At 33.5% G+C, this 18,072-nt stretch overlaps 1 protein-coding gene across 6 annotated transcripts; it reads left to right on the top strand.

The window, feature by feature from the left end:
- LOC105171855 (FAD/NAD(P)-binding oxidoreductase family protein) lies at positions 1-13,141 on the top strand. 6 transcript variants are annotated; one of them, XM_020697275.2, is made up of 11 exons: positions 1-133; positions 917-1,007; positions 2,556-2,661; positions 4,543-4,642; positions 5,258-5,401; positions 9,722-9,780; positions 10,573-10,640; positions 10,721-10,772; positions 11,589-11,726; positions 11,853-12,452; positions 12,832-13,141. In XM_020697275.2, the coding sequence occupies exons 2-11, from the start codon at positions 976-978 to the stop codon at positions 13,045-13,047; spliced, it is 1,515 nt and encodes a 504-aa protein (XP_020552934.2). In that variant the 5' UTR covers positions 1-133; positions 917-975; the 3' UTR covers positions 13,048-13,141. The 6 variants fall into 6 exon arrangements, with proteins under 6 accessions (XP_020552934.2, XP_088741956.1, XP_011091403.2 ...); XM_088885830.1 differs by having other exon boundaries at positions 23-137; XM_011093101.3 differs by lacking the exon at positions 1-133 and adding an exon at positions 638-796.
- Positions 13,142-18,072: the final 4,931 nt, after the last annotated feature.

The following is an 18,072-nucleotide window of genomic DNA, read 5'->3' on the forward strand; positions in this document are numbered from 1 at the left end:
TATATATAGATAGTCAGACTCTCAGATAAAGAAAAGAAAGAACTAAGACGGAAGAACGCAGGTAACGCCAACGCGCGACCTCCTCCACTCTTCAGCCAGCGGCAGAGCTCTCTCCACCAATCTTCTCCATCAAGTAGGTACTTTGCTCTCTTATAAAGAAAAAAAATTCAAAAAAATTTGACTTATAATTTTTACGTTGAAGGTGTTTGATGAAATGCCTAATAGAATTTTTTTTTTTTTTTTTGTTTGATTCATTGATTGTGTGTTAAGTTTGTATTAAAGTAATTTTGCACTGTCAAATTTGCAAGTATTGAGGTTGAACTTTGAAAGTAGTGTTCAAATATAATATATATATGTATATTATTTAAAAAAAAGAATTTTATCGATTTTTAACTGAACAGAACCATTACGGTTCGGTTTTCGGTTTTTAAAAATTTCGAACCGAATTTTTGGTTAATCGAAAATTCGATTCGATCAGTTCAGTTAATTAAAATATACGGGCTTATATCCTAATAAATACTCTCTTACAATTATCTGTCACAAGAATAGTTCTTAAAATATTTACAATTTTAAAAAAAATATTTATAATTATGAAAAATTTTCGGCGTCGTGCAATTTACCTTTTTCTTTATATAGACATGTACATGCATGTATACCCAATCATACATACACACTGAAACGATCCTTAATTGCTCTATATTGTTCACTCTCTCTATACAAATAAATTGAAGAAATCATACAAAATCAGAAGCAATCTCGGATTGGGACGAGGAATTGCAAACCAAAGATTACATCGGTATCAAATTTTTAACGAGAAATTGCAACCAAAAGAGTTACTTCCAGAAAATACTTCACAAGATTTTCCTTTCTTTCCAATTTCTCTTCCAAAACCCTGATTTCGAGGTTATTGTAACAGCACTGGCTGACCAGCTTCCGGTGGTTCGATTTGTGGTGAGCTATTTCAATTTGAAAGCCATGCTAAGTTTTCCCCAGCTACTTGAATTAAGGTAAGGCGATTTTCCTACAGTTTATTATGAGTTGTCAAAAAGGGGGCTGTTTGGAGTACAAGTACTGACGGCATGTGCATGTTTTCTTGAAAAAGTTACGATTTTTGTTGAGTATTTCTACTAGTATAATTCTGTATCATTTTTTATGCGTTGTGTAAATTGTTCAGAATTTTTAGATATTCATTTTCAATTAGTATGGAATTCTGAATCTTTAACATATGTAGAAATTGGGATTTTCGTAGAATATCATATTATTTTTATGGCCTGAAGTTGTATTATGCTTATATATGTGTTTAGTTTCATTTTTATGCTGCTAATTTCATATGGGAAGAATTGAATAGTATTAGAAAAATTTCCAGAGAGCATTTGAACTTGCAAATAATTGTAAAAAATATGTGCAGCATTATGAAATCGTGAATGGTGGGATGCTGGTTTTTGTCAAGACTTTACTTTTCAGTCTTAACACAGAGGTTTGCCCTTTGCTTGATTGGTGGGCTTTGTCTTCTGGTGCCTTCCTCGTCTTTAGCAAACATAATTCCTTCCTTGGATTTCTGTCCTCTCTCTGCTCACACACCACTCCTTTCTCAGGCCCAATCGTGCATGTCAGTCTTGTTGCCTTTCCCTCCCCCGTTTTTCTTAATTGCCCACATGCATTTTGTTGTCTTGTGTTATCTGGATTTCATAGAATTTTTTATTCTACATTTCCTTTTCCGACCTTTTTATTTATATGCTGAATCAGAGAAAGAGAAGGGTGGTGGTCGGGTTCAATGGCTTAGGGGCTCTTGGGGCACCAGTCATATGTCTGGGAAAGAAATAGGTTGTAGTTAGCCCATGAATGATTTAATTTGTAGAAAATGAAGTTCTTATGCAATTCATTGATTTCTAAAAGAACTCCAAAGTAGATGTCAAGACTTCTCTCTTCAATTTTTGCAGAAGAATTTAAGAAAAACTAACCATACTCCTACTGAAAAACATACAATGAATTTTGGGTGACAAACTCCGATTAGCATATGTTGTTGCAAAGAAAAATGGAGTTTTCAGTTGGGATTTTAAGGTCAGTGGAATTACGACCTTTGGGGTTGAATGTCTAAATAATGCTTCTTCATGGCGTGGTTTGTTTGTATATCAATCTAAGTAAATGTATGTGTATGTGAATGTGAGTGCTTAAAGTAGGATATATAGAAATCTGTTTGTTGTAAGATGGAATAATATTGTCTCCTTTTGAGTTTGAACATACATATGACTTTTTTTTTTTTTTTTTTGTTTCTGATTTTTTCAGAGGTGAAACTATTTTGAGGTTATGTATTTGGACATTTAAGATTTATGCTTGTCTGTTAAGAGGACAAATGTTTGTAGAAATATCTCATAATCTTTATGTCTGTTTGTTTTCTTGTGAGCTGATCACGTTGTTTCACATATTACTTTCCATGTAATTACTGAGCTTACTTTTATTGGTTCTTTTATATAGTATGTTTAGTCCATCAAAGAACTAATTTTAATAAGTTTGTGTTGGAGCCCTTACTCTTTTTTCTTTGTGTTTGCCGCTAGGATAACTGCAAGACAAGTGGCACTCAATTTCCATGCCTTCAGATTGGCCCGGAGGACATTATGCAGTGATGCAGGTGTCAAGTTACCTGGAGCAGATAGTGCTCAAGTTAGTAATAATAACTTTATTCTGTATGTACTATTTCCATTTTCCTGAGCTATTGGACAACTGTAGAGATCTACTTGGGGCTTCCTCATTTTTTATTTCCTCTTGTACATTTGCTACCTCATCTCGTCGTCATGCTGATATGATAATTTTGTTTCATTTGCATGGTAACCACACACCTTATCCTTTCATATGATTTACTTTTCTCCCTAGGTGCTCTGGGATGCAAATTTCTTGATTTCATTGCTGATCATAGTTACCTCCCCTATGAAATAGTTACTTACAACTCCTTCTATTCTTTCATAATCACCATACCCTCCCCATGAATTTACCCTGTTTAGCAAACCTGCACTTTAGTTAAGATTTTGGACGAAATGATGACGTCGGCAAGAAGTTTTAGTGAACTTTCTATTTTGCTCTTGATGCCTCCTATTCTGTTTACCAAGGTGTCCTTTGTAAATTTTGAATCTTAGAAAGGATGAATTTGTAATAACTAGATTTGCAAAGAGGGTAAAATGTTAACACAATCCCAGAGATGTAGCCATTTGATGAAAAGTCAACCAAAAAGATTAGCGTTGTGTGGCTCCAGTTGGCTCTCCTCCCTTGTATAGATTATATACCAGCACCCGTTCTTGATTGTTAAAGAAAATGACTTATTCAAGTGTAGGATGAATGTAAAAGAGAGGTGTCTCAAGAAATAAGACACAGTTTTATATAAGACAAAAGTTAAGTAAGTTCGTCCACTTTTCTTTTCTTGTCTATTTCTTTTTAATTACTTTTTGTTGTTTCAGCTTAACTGAGGTAGGGGAGTAGGAAAAACTAAACTACAAATGAAGGAAGACAATAAAACAGGGAGGAAGGGTGAGATGGTGAGGAGCAGAGGGAGGACGCAATGTTAAAAAGATAGGGAGGCAACATAGGCAAGAGGATGAGAATTGACAACATAGAAGAGGAAGAGAGAAAGAAAATGTGGTGACGAAGTGGGGGGGGGGGGACACTGTCTCAGTGGAAGTAAGATTGACAGTCTATTTAAAGAGCAACTCCAAGATCCAACACCTTCTACACAATTGGGGGGTAGGTGAAAAATGATTTTTATATCCAAGTTATTCTAGAAGTTATGAGTCAACCAAAATTTAATTGCTCTTATTACAAAGGCAAACTTTAGCTACAGAAAAGTTATAAGCGCATAAGCTCCATATATATGACCATTGACAGAACATATAATGTTCCTTGAATAAATTGTAATTATCTTTGAATTTTTTAGTCAACGGGAAAATGGTCACTCATGGATTCAATCAGGACGGAGCATATTTAGCTGTGAGATTTTTGTAATTAAGCAATGAAGATGGGAGGCATAGGTATTTTGCTGTTTTCCAGGAGGTGGTGTTGGTATTGTATTTAACTCTTCTAAATCTCTTAAGAGTTATCTATTGTCTGTGAAGTAGAAACATGCATATGTGGAAGTGGCCTTAAAAAAGAAAATATTATCATGGAATACCTATTTCCTGTTGTTTGGTAAGATTCTATGGTGATTGTTTTTCTGGATAAGGTACTATACGTTCCTCAAATGGATTGGATTTGAGTCGTCTGACCGACGATAGAAATACTAAACTTGAGAAGATACGTAATGAAAGAGAAAAGGTTAGTGAATTCCATATGCAGAAGAATATATCTTATTTGATCTAGCTAAAAGTTAGGGTCTAAAATTCAGAAGATATATGATGAAGAAAAATCATAATCAAAGCCCATCTCTGTAATTAGTTTCAGGTTATTGGTCTTATATAATGTTAACAGAAAACTGATTTTCTCCGAGTAATGTGTATCTTACAATTTTGGAAGTGTTCTGTGCATGAAAATTTGCCTGAATTGTTATATTATCCCTAGGAGGTCGCAGACAAGCATGGACACCACAGTAATATTCCGATACATGATGTTGCTATTGTTGGAGGTGGCATGGTTGGCATGGCTCTGGCGTGCTCTTTGGGTAATTGTTATTTTCTTATTGCCTTTCAAATATATTTTATTATAGTTTCTCAATATCTTAATCTCATCATGTTCTGAGATTCTTATATGGTCTTTATGAACCACATAAGTATGAATTATTTGAAAGTATCTCTGTATTTTGACTTAATTAATAATGAATGTCTTCAGTGAGCCGCAGAACTAGGATTATGAACTTTTCTCTGCGTATGGCTACGCTTCTTGTGTGCCTCTTAAACCACCCTTTCTTTCTTCAGCTATTACCTCTGATCTAAGACTGGCTTACATTTGCGTGAGGCTATAAATCTATAAATATCTGCATGCATTTGGTAAGGAGCTCCAAGACCTTCAGCTCTTCTATGTTTGTATATTTAGCTTGTTTGTGAAGAGTTTGAACTTTCAAGTGACCTGTCCTTCAATGATATAACCCTTCTACTAGTTGCCTAAATTTTTTCTTTTCCGCCCAACATTGACTCTTATTTATCTTCTGAGTGTGAGGGCCTTGAGGACACAGAAGTGGGATTTTACTGAAAATTTGTTCATTCTTAGTTTTTACAATAAAGACCAATCCGTTTGTTCATGCCAATTTGAATAATACATCATCTTTATATGCTTGCAGCACGCATGCCCTTGACAAACCAACTAAATGTTGCCATCATTGATAGCAATCCAGCATTACTGAATGGTGATTGCATCCAGAAAGAGGATCCCCCAGATCCAAGAGTTAGTACTGTCACGCCAGCTACAATAGATCTTTTTAAAGGTATTACTTACATAATCAATTTTTTATTTGGTCTCAAGTATCAGTTAACATTTGATTCTTTAAGGAGTTAAAAGCCTATAATAACTTATCTAATATCATTCAGAAATACTTACCCGAATAATATGCTATGTCTAGAAAGTCAAAATATACTTTTAATATAAGAAGTGATTGATAGTTTCCATATTTGATACCTACTCATAAGACATCAAGAACTTACAGATGCACTGGGTGGATTAAACCCCTATATGATAATTAAAGCCTTAACTTGAGATCCTGCTTCAACCCTAATGTTGGTTACTTTAAGTCCCAGTCCACTTGAATAAATACTAGTTAGCCTAGGACAATATTGGCCTTTCCTCACCTACAGCAAGCAACAGAAAGAAAACCCACATGCACATAAGAAAAGCCGATGAGTGGGGGAAAAAGGTGTTTGGTGGGGATTGTCGAGTATTGCAGGGAGGGAGATGTTGGGATTCCTCTATTTGGTTTTCCTTTTCCTAAGCTCCTTTGGCAAATAGGGGTGATGACTTTTAGTTCAAGCCTGTTGGATATCTAGAGGCCAACTGACTGTGAGAAGTCACAAATTCTCTTGATGTTAGCATTTCATGTTTTTTTAGTTTCTACTGATGGGACCAGAGGCATAAAAAATTCCTGAATAAACTTTTTAAATGTTCCATTCTTATGGTGGATGAAAGGGTAACTCCAATAATGCAAAGTTACTCTTGTATTTTCCACAATATAAAAGCATGTCAACTTGTATTCCAACATTGTTTTTCCTCACTGAAGCCTTGCTAATTTGTCTAAGTAATTTTCTAGTCCAACTTTACCCTTCCAGCATGTAAAAAGTGTAGCTTGATTCATCATAAGTTTTTTCTTCAATGCTTTCTCTATCTTCTGTTCCATTTTTAAGTTGGTTTTGTTGTTTCCAGAAACAAACCAAGCATATCCCTTTCAAACTTATTTCTCCTAAAATATTATTACAATTCCTAGTACTTACTATATATAAGTATCTGTTTCGACTGGTGTATATTTCTATATTATAATTGTACAATTTAAATCATAATATCTATTAAAGTAGGGTAAATTACAATGACCTCCCATGAGGTTTTACATAATTATGGATACCCCTAGCTTTTCTAAAAATTACAAATATCCCCTTAAGGTTTGTAATTGTATAACAAATAACTCATTTCCATCCATTTTTATGGGTGAAATGACCAAAATGACCTTATGTAAGTATTGTAATTATTAGATAGACTAAATTGTTATTTTGATATTGACTGTTGAATGAAATTGTAATGTTCTTTTTACTAAAAATGAAAGAACTGGTGATTGTAAATGTACAAAATTCTATAGTTTAGTGAACATCATAACATAATTAATTCATCAACAATATTTCACAGCTGAACATCACAACAAAATTAATTCAAAGCTGACTTAACAAAAGGAATACATTATTCTATTAAAATCATCCCAAACACGAAATATTTCAAAATGTCAATCTAGGTTCAAACATCGTTAGTTTCAAAAGCATCACTAAAGCTTTTCGTAAACTGTCCAAAATACATCATTTGTTTAAAAGGTTATATAAGAGTCAATGTTGTGTGCATGCTTCATTGGATTCTTTGTCATCATTCTTATTCTTGCACCTTGTCTCCCTTTGTGGGGAAACTTGGTGGTAGATATGTTACTCCAAGATATGAGGATGGTTGTGGTTGTAAGGATGAACTTGTAGCATGCATTGAAGGCATTTCCTTTGCTTTGGAAGGTTGGGAGGATGAAACTTGTACTGGTGGCTGGGACACTGTGGCATTAGTCGTTTTTGTGTTAACAGTTGCTAAAGGCACTGCAAATTTCCTTTCCTACCAACTAGAGCTTCTGTTTGACACTTCAATTTCCTCCACTTTGTTGTTGGCTGTGATAATGGAACATGAAGGTCTCAGTCACTTCCAGTGTTCTGAACCTAAAATAGCAAGAAAATACAGTCAATATTAAAGCTGAAGAAACTGGTGCATTGTAAAACACAAAATGCATTGACCTGAATTGAATGCTTGGGCATGTTCTTGTGTTATGCCCTAATTGATTGCAAGCCTTACACCTCACTATGCTTGATCTTTTAAATGCATTGGGTGCCTCACCAGGTTCCTTCTGCTTTTCTTATTTTTGGCCTACCTGGCATTCTCTTAATAACTGGAGACAGAAGAGTAGTATGGGTAACCTCCACTCCCAAAGGCCAGAAGGTCTGATCTAGTACTGGATGTATAGAGTACTTGTAGGATTTCATATATTTATCCAAGGAAAACCTATTGTCACAATAACTTTCTACATCCTCCCTTCTGTGATTTATCCTTAAGGTTGCATGCCTACAAGGAATCCTATATATATATCCCAAACTTGGCAATTACATATTTTTTCCCTCAAGTTTATGATGTAGTTAATATTTTGGTCTTGAACTTCAAACTCATGCGGACATGTCCTGGACTCCTCTTTAATATTGTTCAATTCCTTAACTGAATTAGGTACAAGAATACCAGATCATTTGCTGCCCTTCTCTTCTCTTTTCTGCAATCTACACATTAGTTTGGCCCTCAATCCATCCACCAATGTTAGAATTGGTTTACTTCTAAGTTCCCCCACCCAATGGTTAAAGGATTAAGAGAGATTGTTGGTGACATGATCATTTTTTTAATCTATGATCAAATGCATGCCAACACCTCCTGTTAATAACATGAAGTACAGTCTCGTTTTCTCCACCAATCCCTAAACAATGAAATATATTCTCATATTACATTTCAGCAACAGTAATAAAAAGGACATGCATCACATTTCAGTCCATTTTTATATATAACATAACAAATACATCCCTAGGAATTACATGCATTACATTTCAATCCATCTTTATATACAACATAACAAATACATCCCTAGGAATTACATGCATTACATTTCAGTCCATCTTCCAGTACATGCAGAACAAACAGCAAAAAGATGGGAATGCAACATTACCTTCTGGTGTCAGACATAAATGCCCATGGCTTGTCAACTGAGAATCCTCCCACCATACTTGACAAATTCTCAAAGAAAAAGCTCCAAGATTCCTTGCATTCTGACTCAACAACAGCAAAGGCAACAGAGAATAACCTGTTATTCCAATCTAACACAATGGCAGCTAGTAACAAACCCCCAAATGGCTCTTTCAAATGGCATCCATCAAAGCCTAGGAATGGAGTATTCCATCTCTCAATGCAGACAACCCCAAGAAAAATCTTTTAAAAACAGGTGCAGAAGGGATGACCTGTGGCTCATCTACATCACACTGAAAGGTTACCACACTCCCCTCGTTTTTTCCCAACACAACATTAGAATAATAAGGCTTCTTCCCAAATGACATAATGTAGCTACCTCTATTGACTCCAAGGCCTTCTTCTTAGCCCTATGGATTTGCTGTACCGAGGCTTGACACCAAATTTTTGAAGTTCATTTCTAACACCTCTAGTCTTCATCCCTGGGTTTCCCTCAACACACTGTCAATCTTTGTAGCTATCTAATCAGCACTTGCATCTCTAGTAGGATCTGACCTAACGCATGTGTGATTAGGCACATGTCTTAACCTAAAATGTGACACCATCTACCTGTGGAGCAGCATGGATTCTCCAAGGGAAGTCCTTCACACTACAAGGAGCTGTCACTCTTGTTTTTTCATTTCTCATCCTCATTATTTTGAAACCCTCTTGAATCACAAAGTCTTTCAGGGTTTTTCTAAATGCATTGATATCTACAAAGATCATACTCTTTTCTAACTTGACCTTGCTACCAGTTTCACTAGGCAACAGACATGCATCTCTATTTAATGAACCCTTCAATGGGTCATCCTCCAATTCTAAATCACTCTGATTTTTACTCTCACAATGATTATCAGACTTAAACCACTCATCTCATCCCCACTCACGACCCCAGTTTAATTGTTTGTTTCTCAGTCTTATCCATAGTCCAGTCTGTGTCTTGTGAAAGGCATACTCCCTTTACAGGTACTTGATCAAAGCTGCCTTACAATGAGGTCTGAATCTTTTAATTCCTTTCCAATTGTGTGCCACATCCCGATATCATTGATGTTCTTTTGACTACCTTAGCTTTCAACTGGAAGAAGATAAGTATGGTGTTCTTCCTGCATTACATCCTGAATATATGCATGCTTATATTTCTTTTAGCTATAGCATTTCTATATCAATCGGCTTACTTGGAGCTGCATTACTTGTTCAAATGAATAAAATAAGCTTCTTTTGTGTGAACTGGTACAAGTATCCTAGCTATTCCTTTCAGATGTAGGTGCCTGGAGGTATGTTGAACAGCATCGGCATGCCTACTTTGATAAGATGCAGGTAATATTTTGTAATTTGTGTTATGATTGGTTTGGCATAACACCTCCTCCCCCCCCCCCTCCTTAAAGGGAAGAAAAATCACACACCAAGACCCATTTTTGTGCAGTTAGAAATAATCGTAAGATGAAATGTTCAGCACTATTCAGGTCACCAGAATCACAGACTAAAGTGATATCCATGCTCTTGTAGGGAGGAAAATGATATTGAGATTTGAAAATGAATTTTCTTGTTTCTTAAGGTCCTTTGGCGATAAGATTGGTCTAGGGAATTTTTCTTCTAGACCAGCATCTCTCTCCAAGATTTGTTCTCTGAAACATGCTCTAACTTGTTGTGAGTAAATATATGTAACTTGGAGCAGGTAAAAGGAAACTGTTATGCCTGTAAAATGTAATTTTAAGATTTTGATTTCTTCTTTCAGTAGGTTAAATAGAGGCAGGATTTATGTGCATCAGCTGGATTTGTTTTACTTCTGTATCACTTAAAAAATTGGCCTATTTTCTCATTGTTCATATATTGATAGATAAAGAAGGAATACTGGAATATTCTGATGTCCTAAGTTTGCTCTCACTTCCTTGCTTGCAAATACTTTCTCCCTCCATCTTACATGTCATCTTTATCTTGCTTTCTAGTGCTTCTTTCATTTAATTTTTGCATTGACAATCCTAATGTGTTTGACTTGCTCTATTATAATATCATATGGTCAGTAATTTGTCATCTACTTAAAATTAGAAAAATGTTGCTAAGGATTGTTGGAACAGTTTACATCTGAATTTGATGAATGTCTTCTTCTAGGTTTGGGATTACACTGGTTTTGGATATACAAGGTACAATGCCAGAGACATTAACAAAGAAATACTAGGGTAAGCACTATTCTGCAGCTGTCTCCTTCCGTGATGAAACCTGTAATGATCACATAATCTTGTTTGTGGTTTTCATTTAGGTGCGTTGTGGAGAATAAAGTGCTTCATAGATCTTTATTATCATGCTTACAGGTACTTAAATGTTGGAAAATGTTTGTTTTTTACATATAGAAGAAAGCTAATAATTACAATGTCATGCATGGTATGCCTCTGTTGGTAACAGCAAGGAATAATATTTGAAAGAATGAAGAGAAGAAATGAAAAGGTAAAAAAGAAAACAAAAATGAAGAATGCAGTGCTTATATTTCTGGTAAATAATTTAAATAAGGTAGCTTATTTGCCACACGTCAGATGTCAAACTAGCAAAACATTGTTACATCTTCACACAGGAGACCAACTATTAAAGCCCAATCCTGTAGTTTCAGATGACATTCCGATACGCATTTTTGAAAAGATAACAATAAAATATTAGCATAACCAGACTGAAAACGGATACACATTTATATTTCTGCAGACTAAGGAGAATAGGCATGAAAATATTGTAAACTTGAAAGGGGTGGAAGGTAAACATTCCTATGGAAGGTCCTCATAATTGTTTAAGTTTTATTTGTTTATTGGTTTATTTAATTGAGGGTAGTTTGGAACTTTTGTTTTGAACCTTTTCTTCACAATGAAGAGAACTTGGAGCGGAGGCTTTGATAATTTCAGAAAAGGGAGGTATAGTCTGTCACTATAGTAACCCCAAGGAGAGATCATCTTCCTTATTATAGAGTAAGATGCTTTCTTGAGGCCTGGAATAGTGTTTGTTGATGAAAGTTTTTTGTTAATTTTCAGCAACTCTTGCCAATTACTCATAATATTCGCAAGGTTCATTAATTGTTTGTACTTTAATTTGAAGATTTTATTGTGTATCCTCGCTATTTTTGAGTGACATTATACTTGTTACAGAACACATCTTTCCAGCAGAAAATATATCCTTCCAGATTAAGCTCAATGACCATACATTCAAGATCCGCATCAAGTCCTCATGGATCTTTAGCTAAATTGGAACTGAGTGATGGGAATAGCTTGTATGCCAAATTAGTGGTAAGTTTCATGTAGAACTTAACTATTCAAATTTCTCCTTATATCTGTAAGAAAAAACCATCAATCTACTCTTAATGCTTAAAAGATGTTGAATTAAGCTCTCCTGCTATATGGTGCTCACTGAAGGTTGGAGCTGATGGGTCCAAATCACGAGTTAAGGAGTTAGCGGGAATAAATTCAACTGGATGGAAATATTCTCAGAATGCAATTATATGTACTGTAGAGCATATGGAGGAAAACCATTGTGCTTGGCAACGTTTTCTCCCTAATGGCCCTATTGCACTTCTGCCAATTGGGGACAATTTCAGCAATATCGTCTGGACAATGACCCCTGAAGAGTCATTGAACCGCAAATCCATGTCAGAAGTTGATTTTGTGAGAGAAATAGATCGTGCTCTTGACAATGGCTATGGCCCACATCCAAATTCTCAACTGTTTGGTGGCAGAGCTGCATTCTCTTGGCTCACTGGAGATACAACAGTATCCACCAATGAGTGTTTTGAAGTTCCTCCCAGAGTGACTAAAGTAGCCTCCGAAAGAATGGTGTTTCCATTGTCTCTGAATCATGCTACTAGCTATGCATTAAAACGTGTTGTTCTTATCGGTGATGCTGCACACACTGTTCATCCTTTGGCTGGTCAAGGAGTTAATATGGGATTTGGAGATGCATTCTCTCTTGCAAAGGTTATTGCTGAAGGCATTGCAGTTGGATCTGATATTGGGGAGGTATGCTAACATTCCTTGGCATAATGACATAGATATCGCTTAAGGTTTGAGCATGTTACAAAAACACCATCTGGTTTTAAACAATTAAGATGCCCAATGCAGTCCAACTTTACATCATAAATTCACCCACAGCATCCGGTTTTTTATGTGGAATATGTAATGTAAAATATGAGCAAGAGTGGCAACATAATTTTTCAATACGCAGGCCTTTCCCTCTTTTTTTTTTTCTTTTTTTCATTTAATCCGTAATACCCAAACCTGAGGGTACATGTCAGTATAAGCATTCCGTAATCTTCCTTTGTTATTCCAGCTCTTAAGATGTGACAATTTGTAGGACATGAGCATTTATCTAAATCATGACCGTTCCATGGTTACTCAGGTGTCATTGCTAAGAGGATATGAATCAGACAGGAGACCTGCAAACTTGACAATGATGGCAATTCTGGATGGCTTTCAAAAGGCATATTCCGTTGATTTCAGACCACTCAATGTACTGCGTGCTGCTGCATTCCAAGGGGCTCATTATATTGCACCATTGAAAAGGCAAATAATTTCGTATGCCTCTGGTGAGCAGAGATTTCCGCTTTTCTCATGACTTGTAACAGTTAATTTTCAGAACCATGCTAGTTCTTTTTGTGAATGATGAATTCTATAACATGAAGTTTTAATGGAAGCCACTTTTTCTTTTATGATGTTTGGTCCCCTTGACCCGTCCAAATCCAATTTTCATCCCTCTTTATCTTCTAATTCAAGATCCAGCTTCAATTGCTGATGGTTTTAAGGGCCTTCACAGTTTATCATTGTTGGTTATTACCACGAACAGTTCAGTCTCCTTTCCAAGTTGAATACATTCATCATCTAATACCATATTGTGGGTGCACAGGTTTTTGTTAGTATCAGTAATTCTTCTCTAGGTGTTCGAGTACTGTAGGCAGGCACTCGCGCAATAGAGTAGGACTAGTGAGTTGATCTCTGGTAAGTTTAGTTTCACAAACAACGTATAGTCCGCGGAGTCTCAGAGTGACCACACTCCATGCCTTCTTCTCTTCTATAAGTTTCATAAAAAATGAATGGGTGTCGATCATTTTGGACTCCAGGGCCTCGGAGTTCTGCGAGTCACCTAAGATATACCTCTTAGCACTCATTCTGACCCTGAAAGTTTGAGTTCTAATTCTGTAGCAGGGGTTTACCTACACTAGTTTTAGCATTTGTAGCAGAATACTGGGAAGACTGATTCTTTCTTCACCCATTCTTTCTTGTTCACTGTTATCACTCATTCAAACCTTGAACGTTAGATGTTTGAATTTGTGGTTCCGTAGTGGAAAATTTATTTTGGTACTCGAATTTTAGTACTAATGTCAAATAAATACATTAATTTCCTCCTTAGGATTTGAATTTGTCGTTACTGTCAGATTGATGCATAAGTTTTGACAGAATATTTAGAAAAGTCTCTCTATGTAAATAGCAACACCGTTTCAGAAGACTGAATGTAGAACTAGGCCAAGTCCCAAATATTTATTGCGTTGTGGTCCTAAACTACGCTTGATTACATGTATCTATATTGTTTATTAAGTGTGAGAGACTGTAAAGTAACTCAATTTTGTTTACAAAACATCTATTTATTTTTTAATAATTTTAAAAAAATAATTTAATAATTTAAATATTTTTAATAAATAAATTATTTATTTTACTAATTCTAGTATAACTTGTATAAACTGCATAAATTATTTTAAGTTATAATTTATTAATCTTAAAAAATTAAATTATAAACAAAAATAGAGGATAAATAATTTTAAATACTTATAAAAGTGTGATAATTTTTTAATTTTAAATTTATAAATTAATTAATTTAATATTTTAATTATTAAAAGGTGTAATTTTATATAGAGATTTAATCAATAAAAGTTAATAAAATAATTTTAATTTAAATTAAAAATTAATATAAATAATAAATAATATTACGAAATATATTATTTATTCTCATAAATATTACTTTGACACCCCTAAGGGCATTTCTATCATTGAAAAATTAAATTAAAGCTTGACCGAGTCAACAGGGGTATTTTGGGGTCTTAAAGGATGACAGGGGTGGTTTTTATAAATAATTAAGGGTGATTTATATAAAATAACAATATGTGGGGGTGTAACTGTAATTATTTCTTATTTAATTTGATCATTGTGGTCCTTCAATTTACTCATATAAAATAACAAATTTTACATTTTTACTTGTGATCCTAGATTTTCAATATCTTTACCATAAATAGAATTCCTCAATGCTTGGACCATTAAGAGAATATTAGGAAAAAGAGAAAAATGTAAATAAATAACGTTTGATGAGGAGACGCACATCTGTAGACAAGTGCCCATGTAAAAATATTTATTTGTATACATGTAACGTGCTTTCATAGAAGATCACAAACAAGAAAAAGAAGAGCTTGTGTGCCAGGAAATCGAGTACAAACCAATTAGAGAGGACATTCAAAGTGATAAAATGGGGCCTAATTGCATAAAAAGATGTGTGTGGTAGGACTAAACCAGAAAGAAAATGTAATAAAAATGGGGCCTAATTGCATAGAATGGGAGATAAGGTGCAGATTGTGATTTTGTTTCTTAGTGAATTGGGAGCTTAGACACAAAGATTCTAACCCAATTTCGTGGCTGTCTTTCTAGAAATACTTCTTTTTTTGCAAGTAACCAAATGGAGAAAATGGGAAACCATCCTCATGTAGAGAGTTGGTCTCTCACCCTTTATCCCCAAATCCACCAAAATTTTAGTAGCTTGAGAAAAATTCAGCTCCATTTTTCACATTTATGACCAAATGTATGTTTTTTCTTTTTTTTTTAATTGTGTAACGTGGGTTATTCTCTTAACAATTTTTTTCCATAAGAATAATTATATTTATACCCCTAATCTATTATTCTTTTACACAAATCATTTCTATCTTTTTAAAATTACAGAAACCACCCCTGATAGCATTTAAAACCTCAAAATGTCCCTGTTGACTTGGTCAAACTTTAATTTAATTTTTCAATGATAGAAATACTGTCAAGGGTGTTTTGTAATTACGAAAAAATAGAGAAGGTGTTAAAGTAATATTTATGGGGATGATTAGTATGACGGCATAGACTGGAGTTGAGGGACGATAGGATTGGAACGAATGAATAATTTTTTAAAAAAATAATTTAATAATTTAAAATATTTTTGTAATAAATAAACTATTTATTTTACTAATTTTAATATAATTTATAAAGTGCATAAATTATTTAAATTATAATTTATTAATTTTAATAAAATTTTGATTATAAATAAAAAATAGCTAATAAACAATTTTGTAATCTTAATAATTTTCAAAACTTATAGAAGTGCTATAATTTTTTTAATTTAAACTTATAATTGAATATTTTAATTATTAAAAGATGTATTTTTATATAAAGATTTAATTAAGAAAAGTTAATAAAATAATTTTAATTTAAATTAAAAATAAGTGTAAATAATAAAAAAATATACGTGAACATATTATCATCCTTATAAACAGTACTTTGACACATCCTTTTCCTTTTGGTAATTACAAGATACCTTAGGCCATTTCTGTCATTCAAAAATTAAATTAAAGTTTAACCGAGTCAACAGAGATATTTTGGGGTTTTAAACGTTGTTAGGGATGGTTTCTGTAATTTTTAAAAAGGTAAGGATGGTTTGCGTAAAATGACAATAGATGAGGGGGTGTAAATATAATTATCACTTAAATAAACTACCCTTGCTTTTTGCCACCAGAGGCATTTATGTAATTACGTAAAAGACGGGGTGATTTGTATAACTAAACCATAAATTATGGAACAGAATATTTTTTTAGTCAAATGAAACAAGGCCAGAATTCTTTTTGGTACCATAAATATGAAAGTGACGCTTCTAGTATCGTAAAACTTAAAATTATGTCCTTTTAGTTCCAAAAAATATGATTTTGGGATTTTTTTTTAGTCTTAAAATTACGTCTTTTTAGTTTCAAATAATGAGTGTCAAAACCACAACATACGTGACTTTTTGTAACAAAAAATATGTAATTATTAATTTTATGGGAGTAAAAACGACACTTACCATAATTATGGTATCAAAATAAATTCTAGCCTTATTTTATAGAATTAAAAAAGTATAGTGTCATAAATTATGAGTAGTTATCTTATTGAAATACTTAACTTTGATAAATTATTCAATTGACTTTCCTCTTACTTATTTAATTAAATGAATATAATAAAAACTTTTGAATTAAAAGCACACGGAGCGTGCGTCAGCTATTACCTTTTAATTAATACAATTCTTTTCTTCCTTCTAATTGTTCCAGAATATATAATTAAGTTTACACAGTATTTGGATCACTAAAACAAAATACGACGGACAGTATCTGACTTCATTAAATTGTGGTATAGTTGAAGGTCATGATGGAAGTTTCTTGATGGGACAAGGGGCTGTTTGGTTGTATATAATGAATAGGTGGGCCGAAAGCGAAGGGGCCTGTTTGGTTATATATAAATGAATCGGTGTATGGTTGTTGGGTTGAGCGATGTCCGTTTGGCCACGTTGCTGATGTTCACAGGCGGAACTGTTCGTTAGGCAGTACTTCTTATCCAACTCAACTCAAAAGCTCTGCATGCCCTAAGGCCTAAACATTGACAACGACAAACGTACGACTCAAATATCATTTTTTTAGTCACAATAACATATAATATTGGAATAATTAAAATGCTTTTTTTATATTTGATGTATTTATACATAAATTTTCATTTAATTTGACTATAAACTCAAAAATATTGGGCTTCTTCTTTTTCTTTTTTTGGGTATTTTAATTTAATTTAACAAAAAGTTAAGTTATTTTTAAAAACTCATAACTATTTTATAAATGTGTTTATAATCTAGGACTAAATTTGCGATTTTGTCTAATTTGTACCATCCACGTTGCACATATAATTTTGTATTGCACTTCACCTGCATATATTAAATATATGTATAAATATATAAATTACATTAATTTTATAATACATGTTATCTGTACATGTAAAGTACATTAATATAAAATATAAAATTAATTTATATTAAAATCAGACCCAAACTATATTATTTATAAATCCCATAACACTTATTGCAACTGTGTTTAACCTAATTAAATTAAGTAAACATTCTTGCATTAATTTAACTGAATTACACAAGTATAGGCACTTAAATAATAAATAGGGTAAATTTGTGCATATCAGCAAATTCCTGCCACTTTTAAAAAATCGTTGGCCGGAATCCTATAATTGTCAAAATAAAACACTAATTTTGGGATACTATTTGCTACCTCTTTATATAAAGTGTTTGTTTTGCCATTCATTATATATGGAATAGTGAATACAATTAAACCAAATTCAAAATATAATTTATGCTTATATGAACTGTTGAGTTATATGTATATATAGCTGCATCAATTGAAATCATGACTACAGCTTCAGCCGATTTGTAGCCCTTAATTCATAATGACCTAGAAGCTAGACCAAATAATGCTTTCATTAATTAAAAGATACCTTCAGTGTATATGTTCTTCAATTTGCACCAACAAAAAAAAAAACAAGACAAAACCGGGAAACA

This window comes from Sesamum indicum, linkage group LG10 (assembly GCF_026168435.1).
Source record: "Sesamum indicum cultivar Baizhima isolate 11 linkage group LG10, ASM2616843v1, whole genome shotgun sequence".
Taxonomy (NCBI): Eukaryota; Viridiplantae; Streptophyta; class Magnoliopsida; order Lamiales; family Pedaliaceae; genus Sesamum; species Sesamum indicum.

What these genes read in the sequence shown, in the direction of transcription:
- LOC105171855 (XM_020697275.2), top strand. Translation starts at nt 976, where the DNA reads ATGCTAAGTTTTCCCCAGCTACTTGAATTAAG. An exon ending in CTTTATTATCATGCTTACAG is followed by an intron (nt 10,773 to 11,588) that starts GTACTTAAATGT and finishes TACTTGTTACAG; the next exon opens with AACACATCTTTCCAGCAGAA. An exon ending in GCTTGTATGCCAAATTAGTG is followed by an intron (nt 11,727 to 11,852) that starts GTAAGTTTCATG and finishes TGCTCACTGAAG; the next exon opens with GTTGGAGCTGATGGGTCCAA.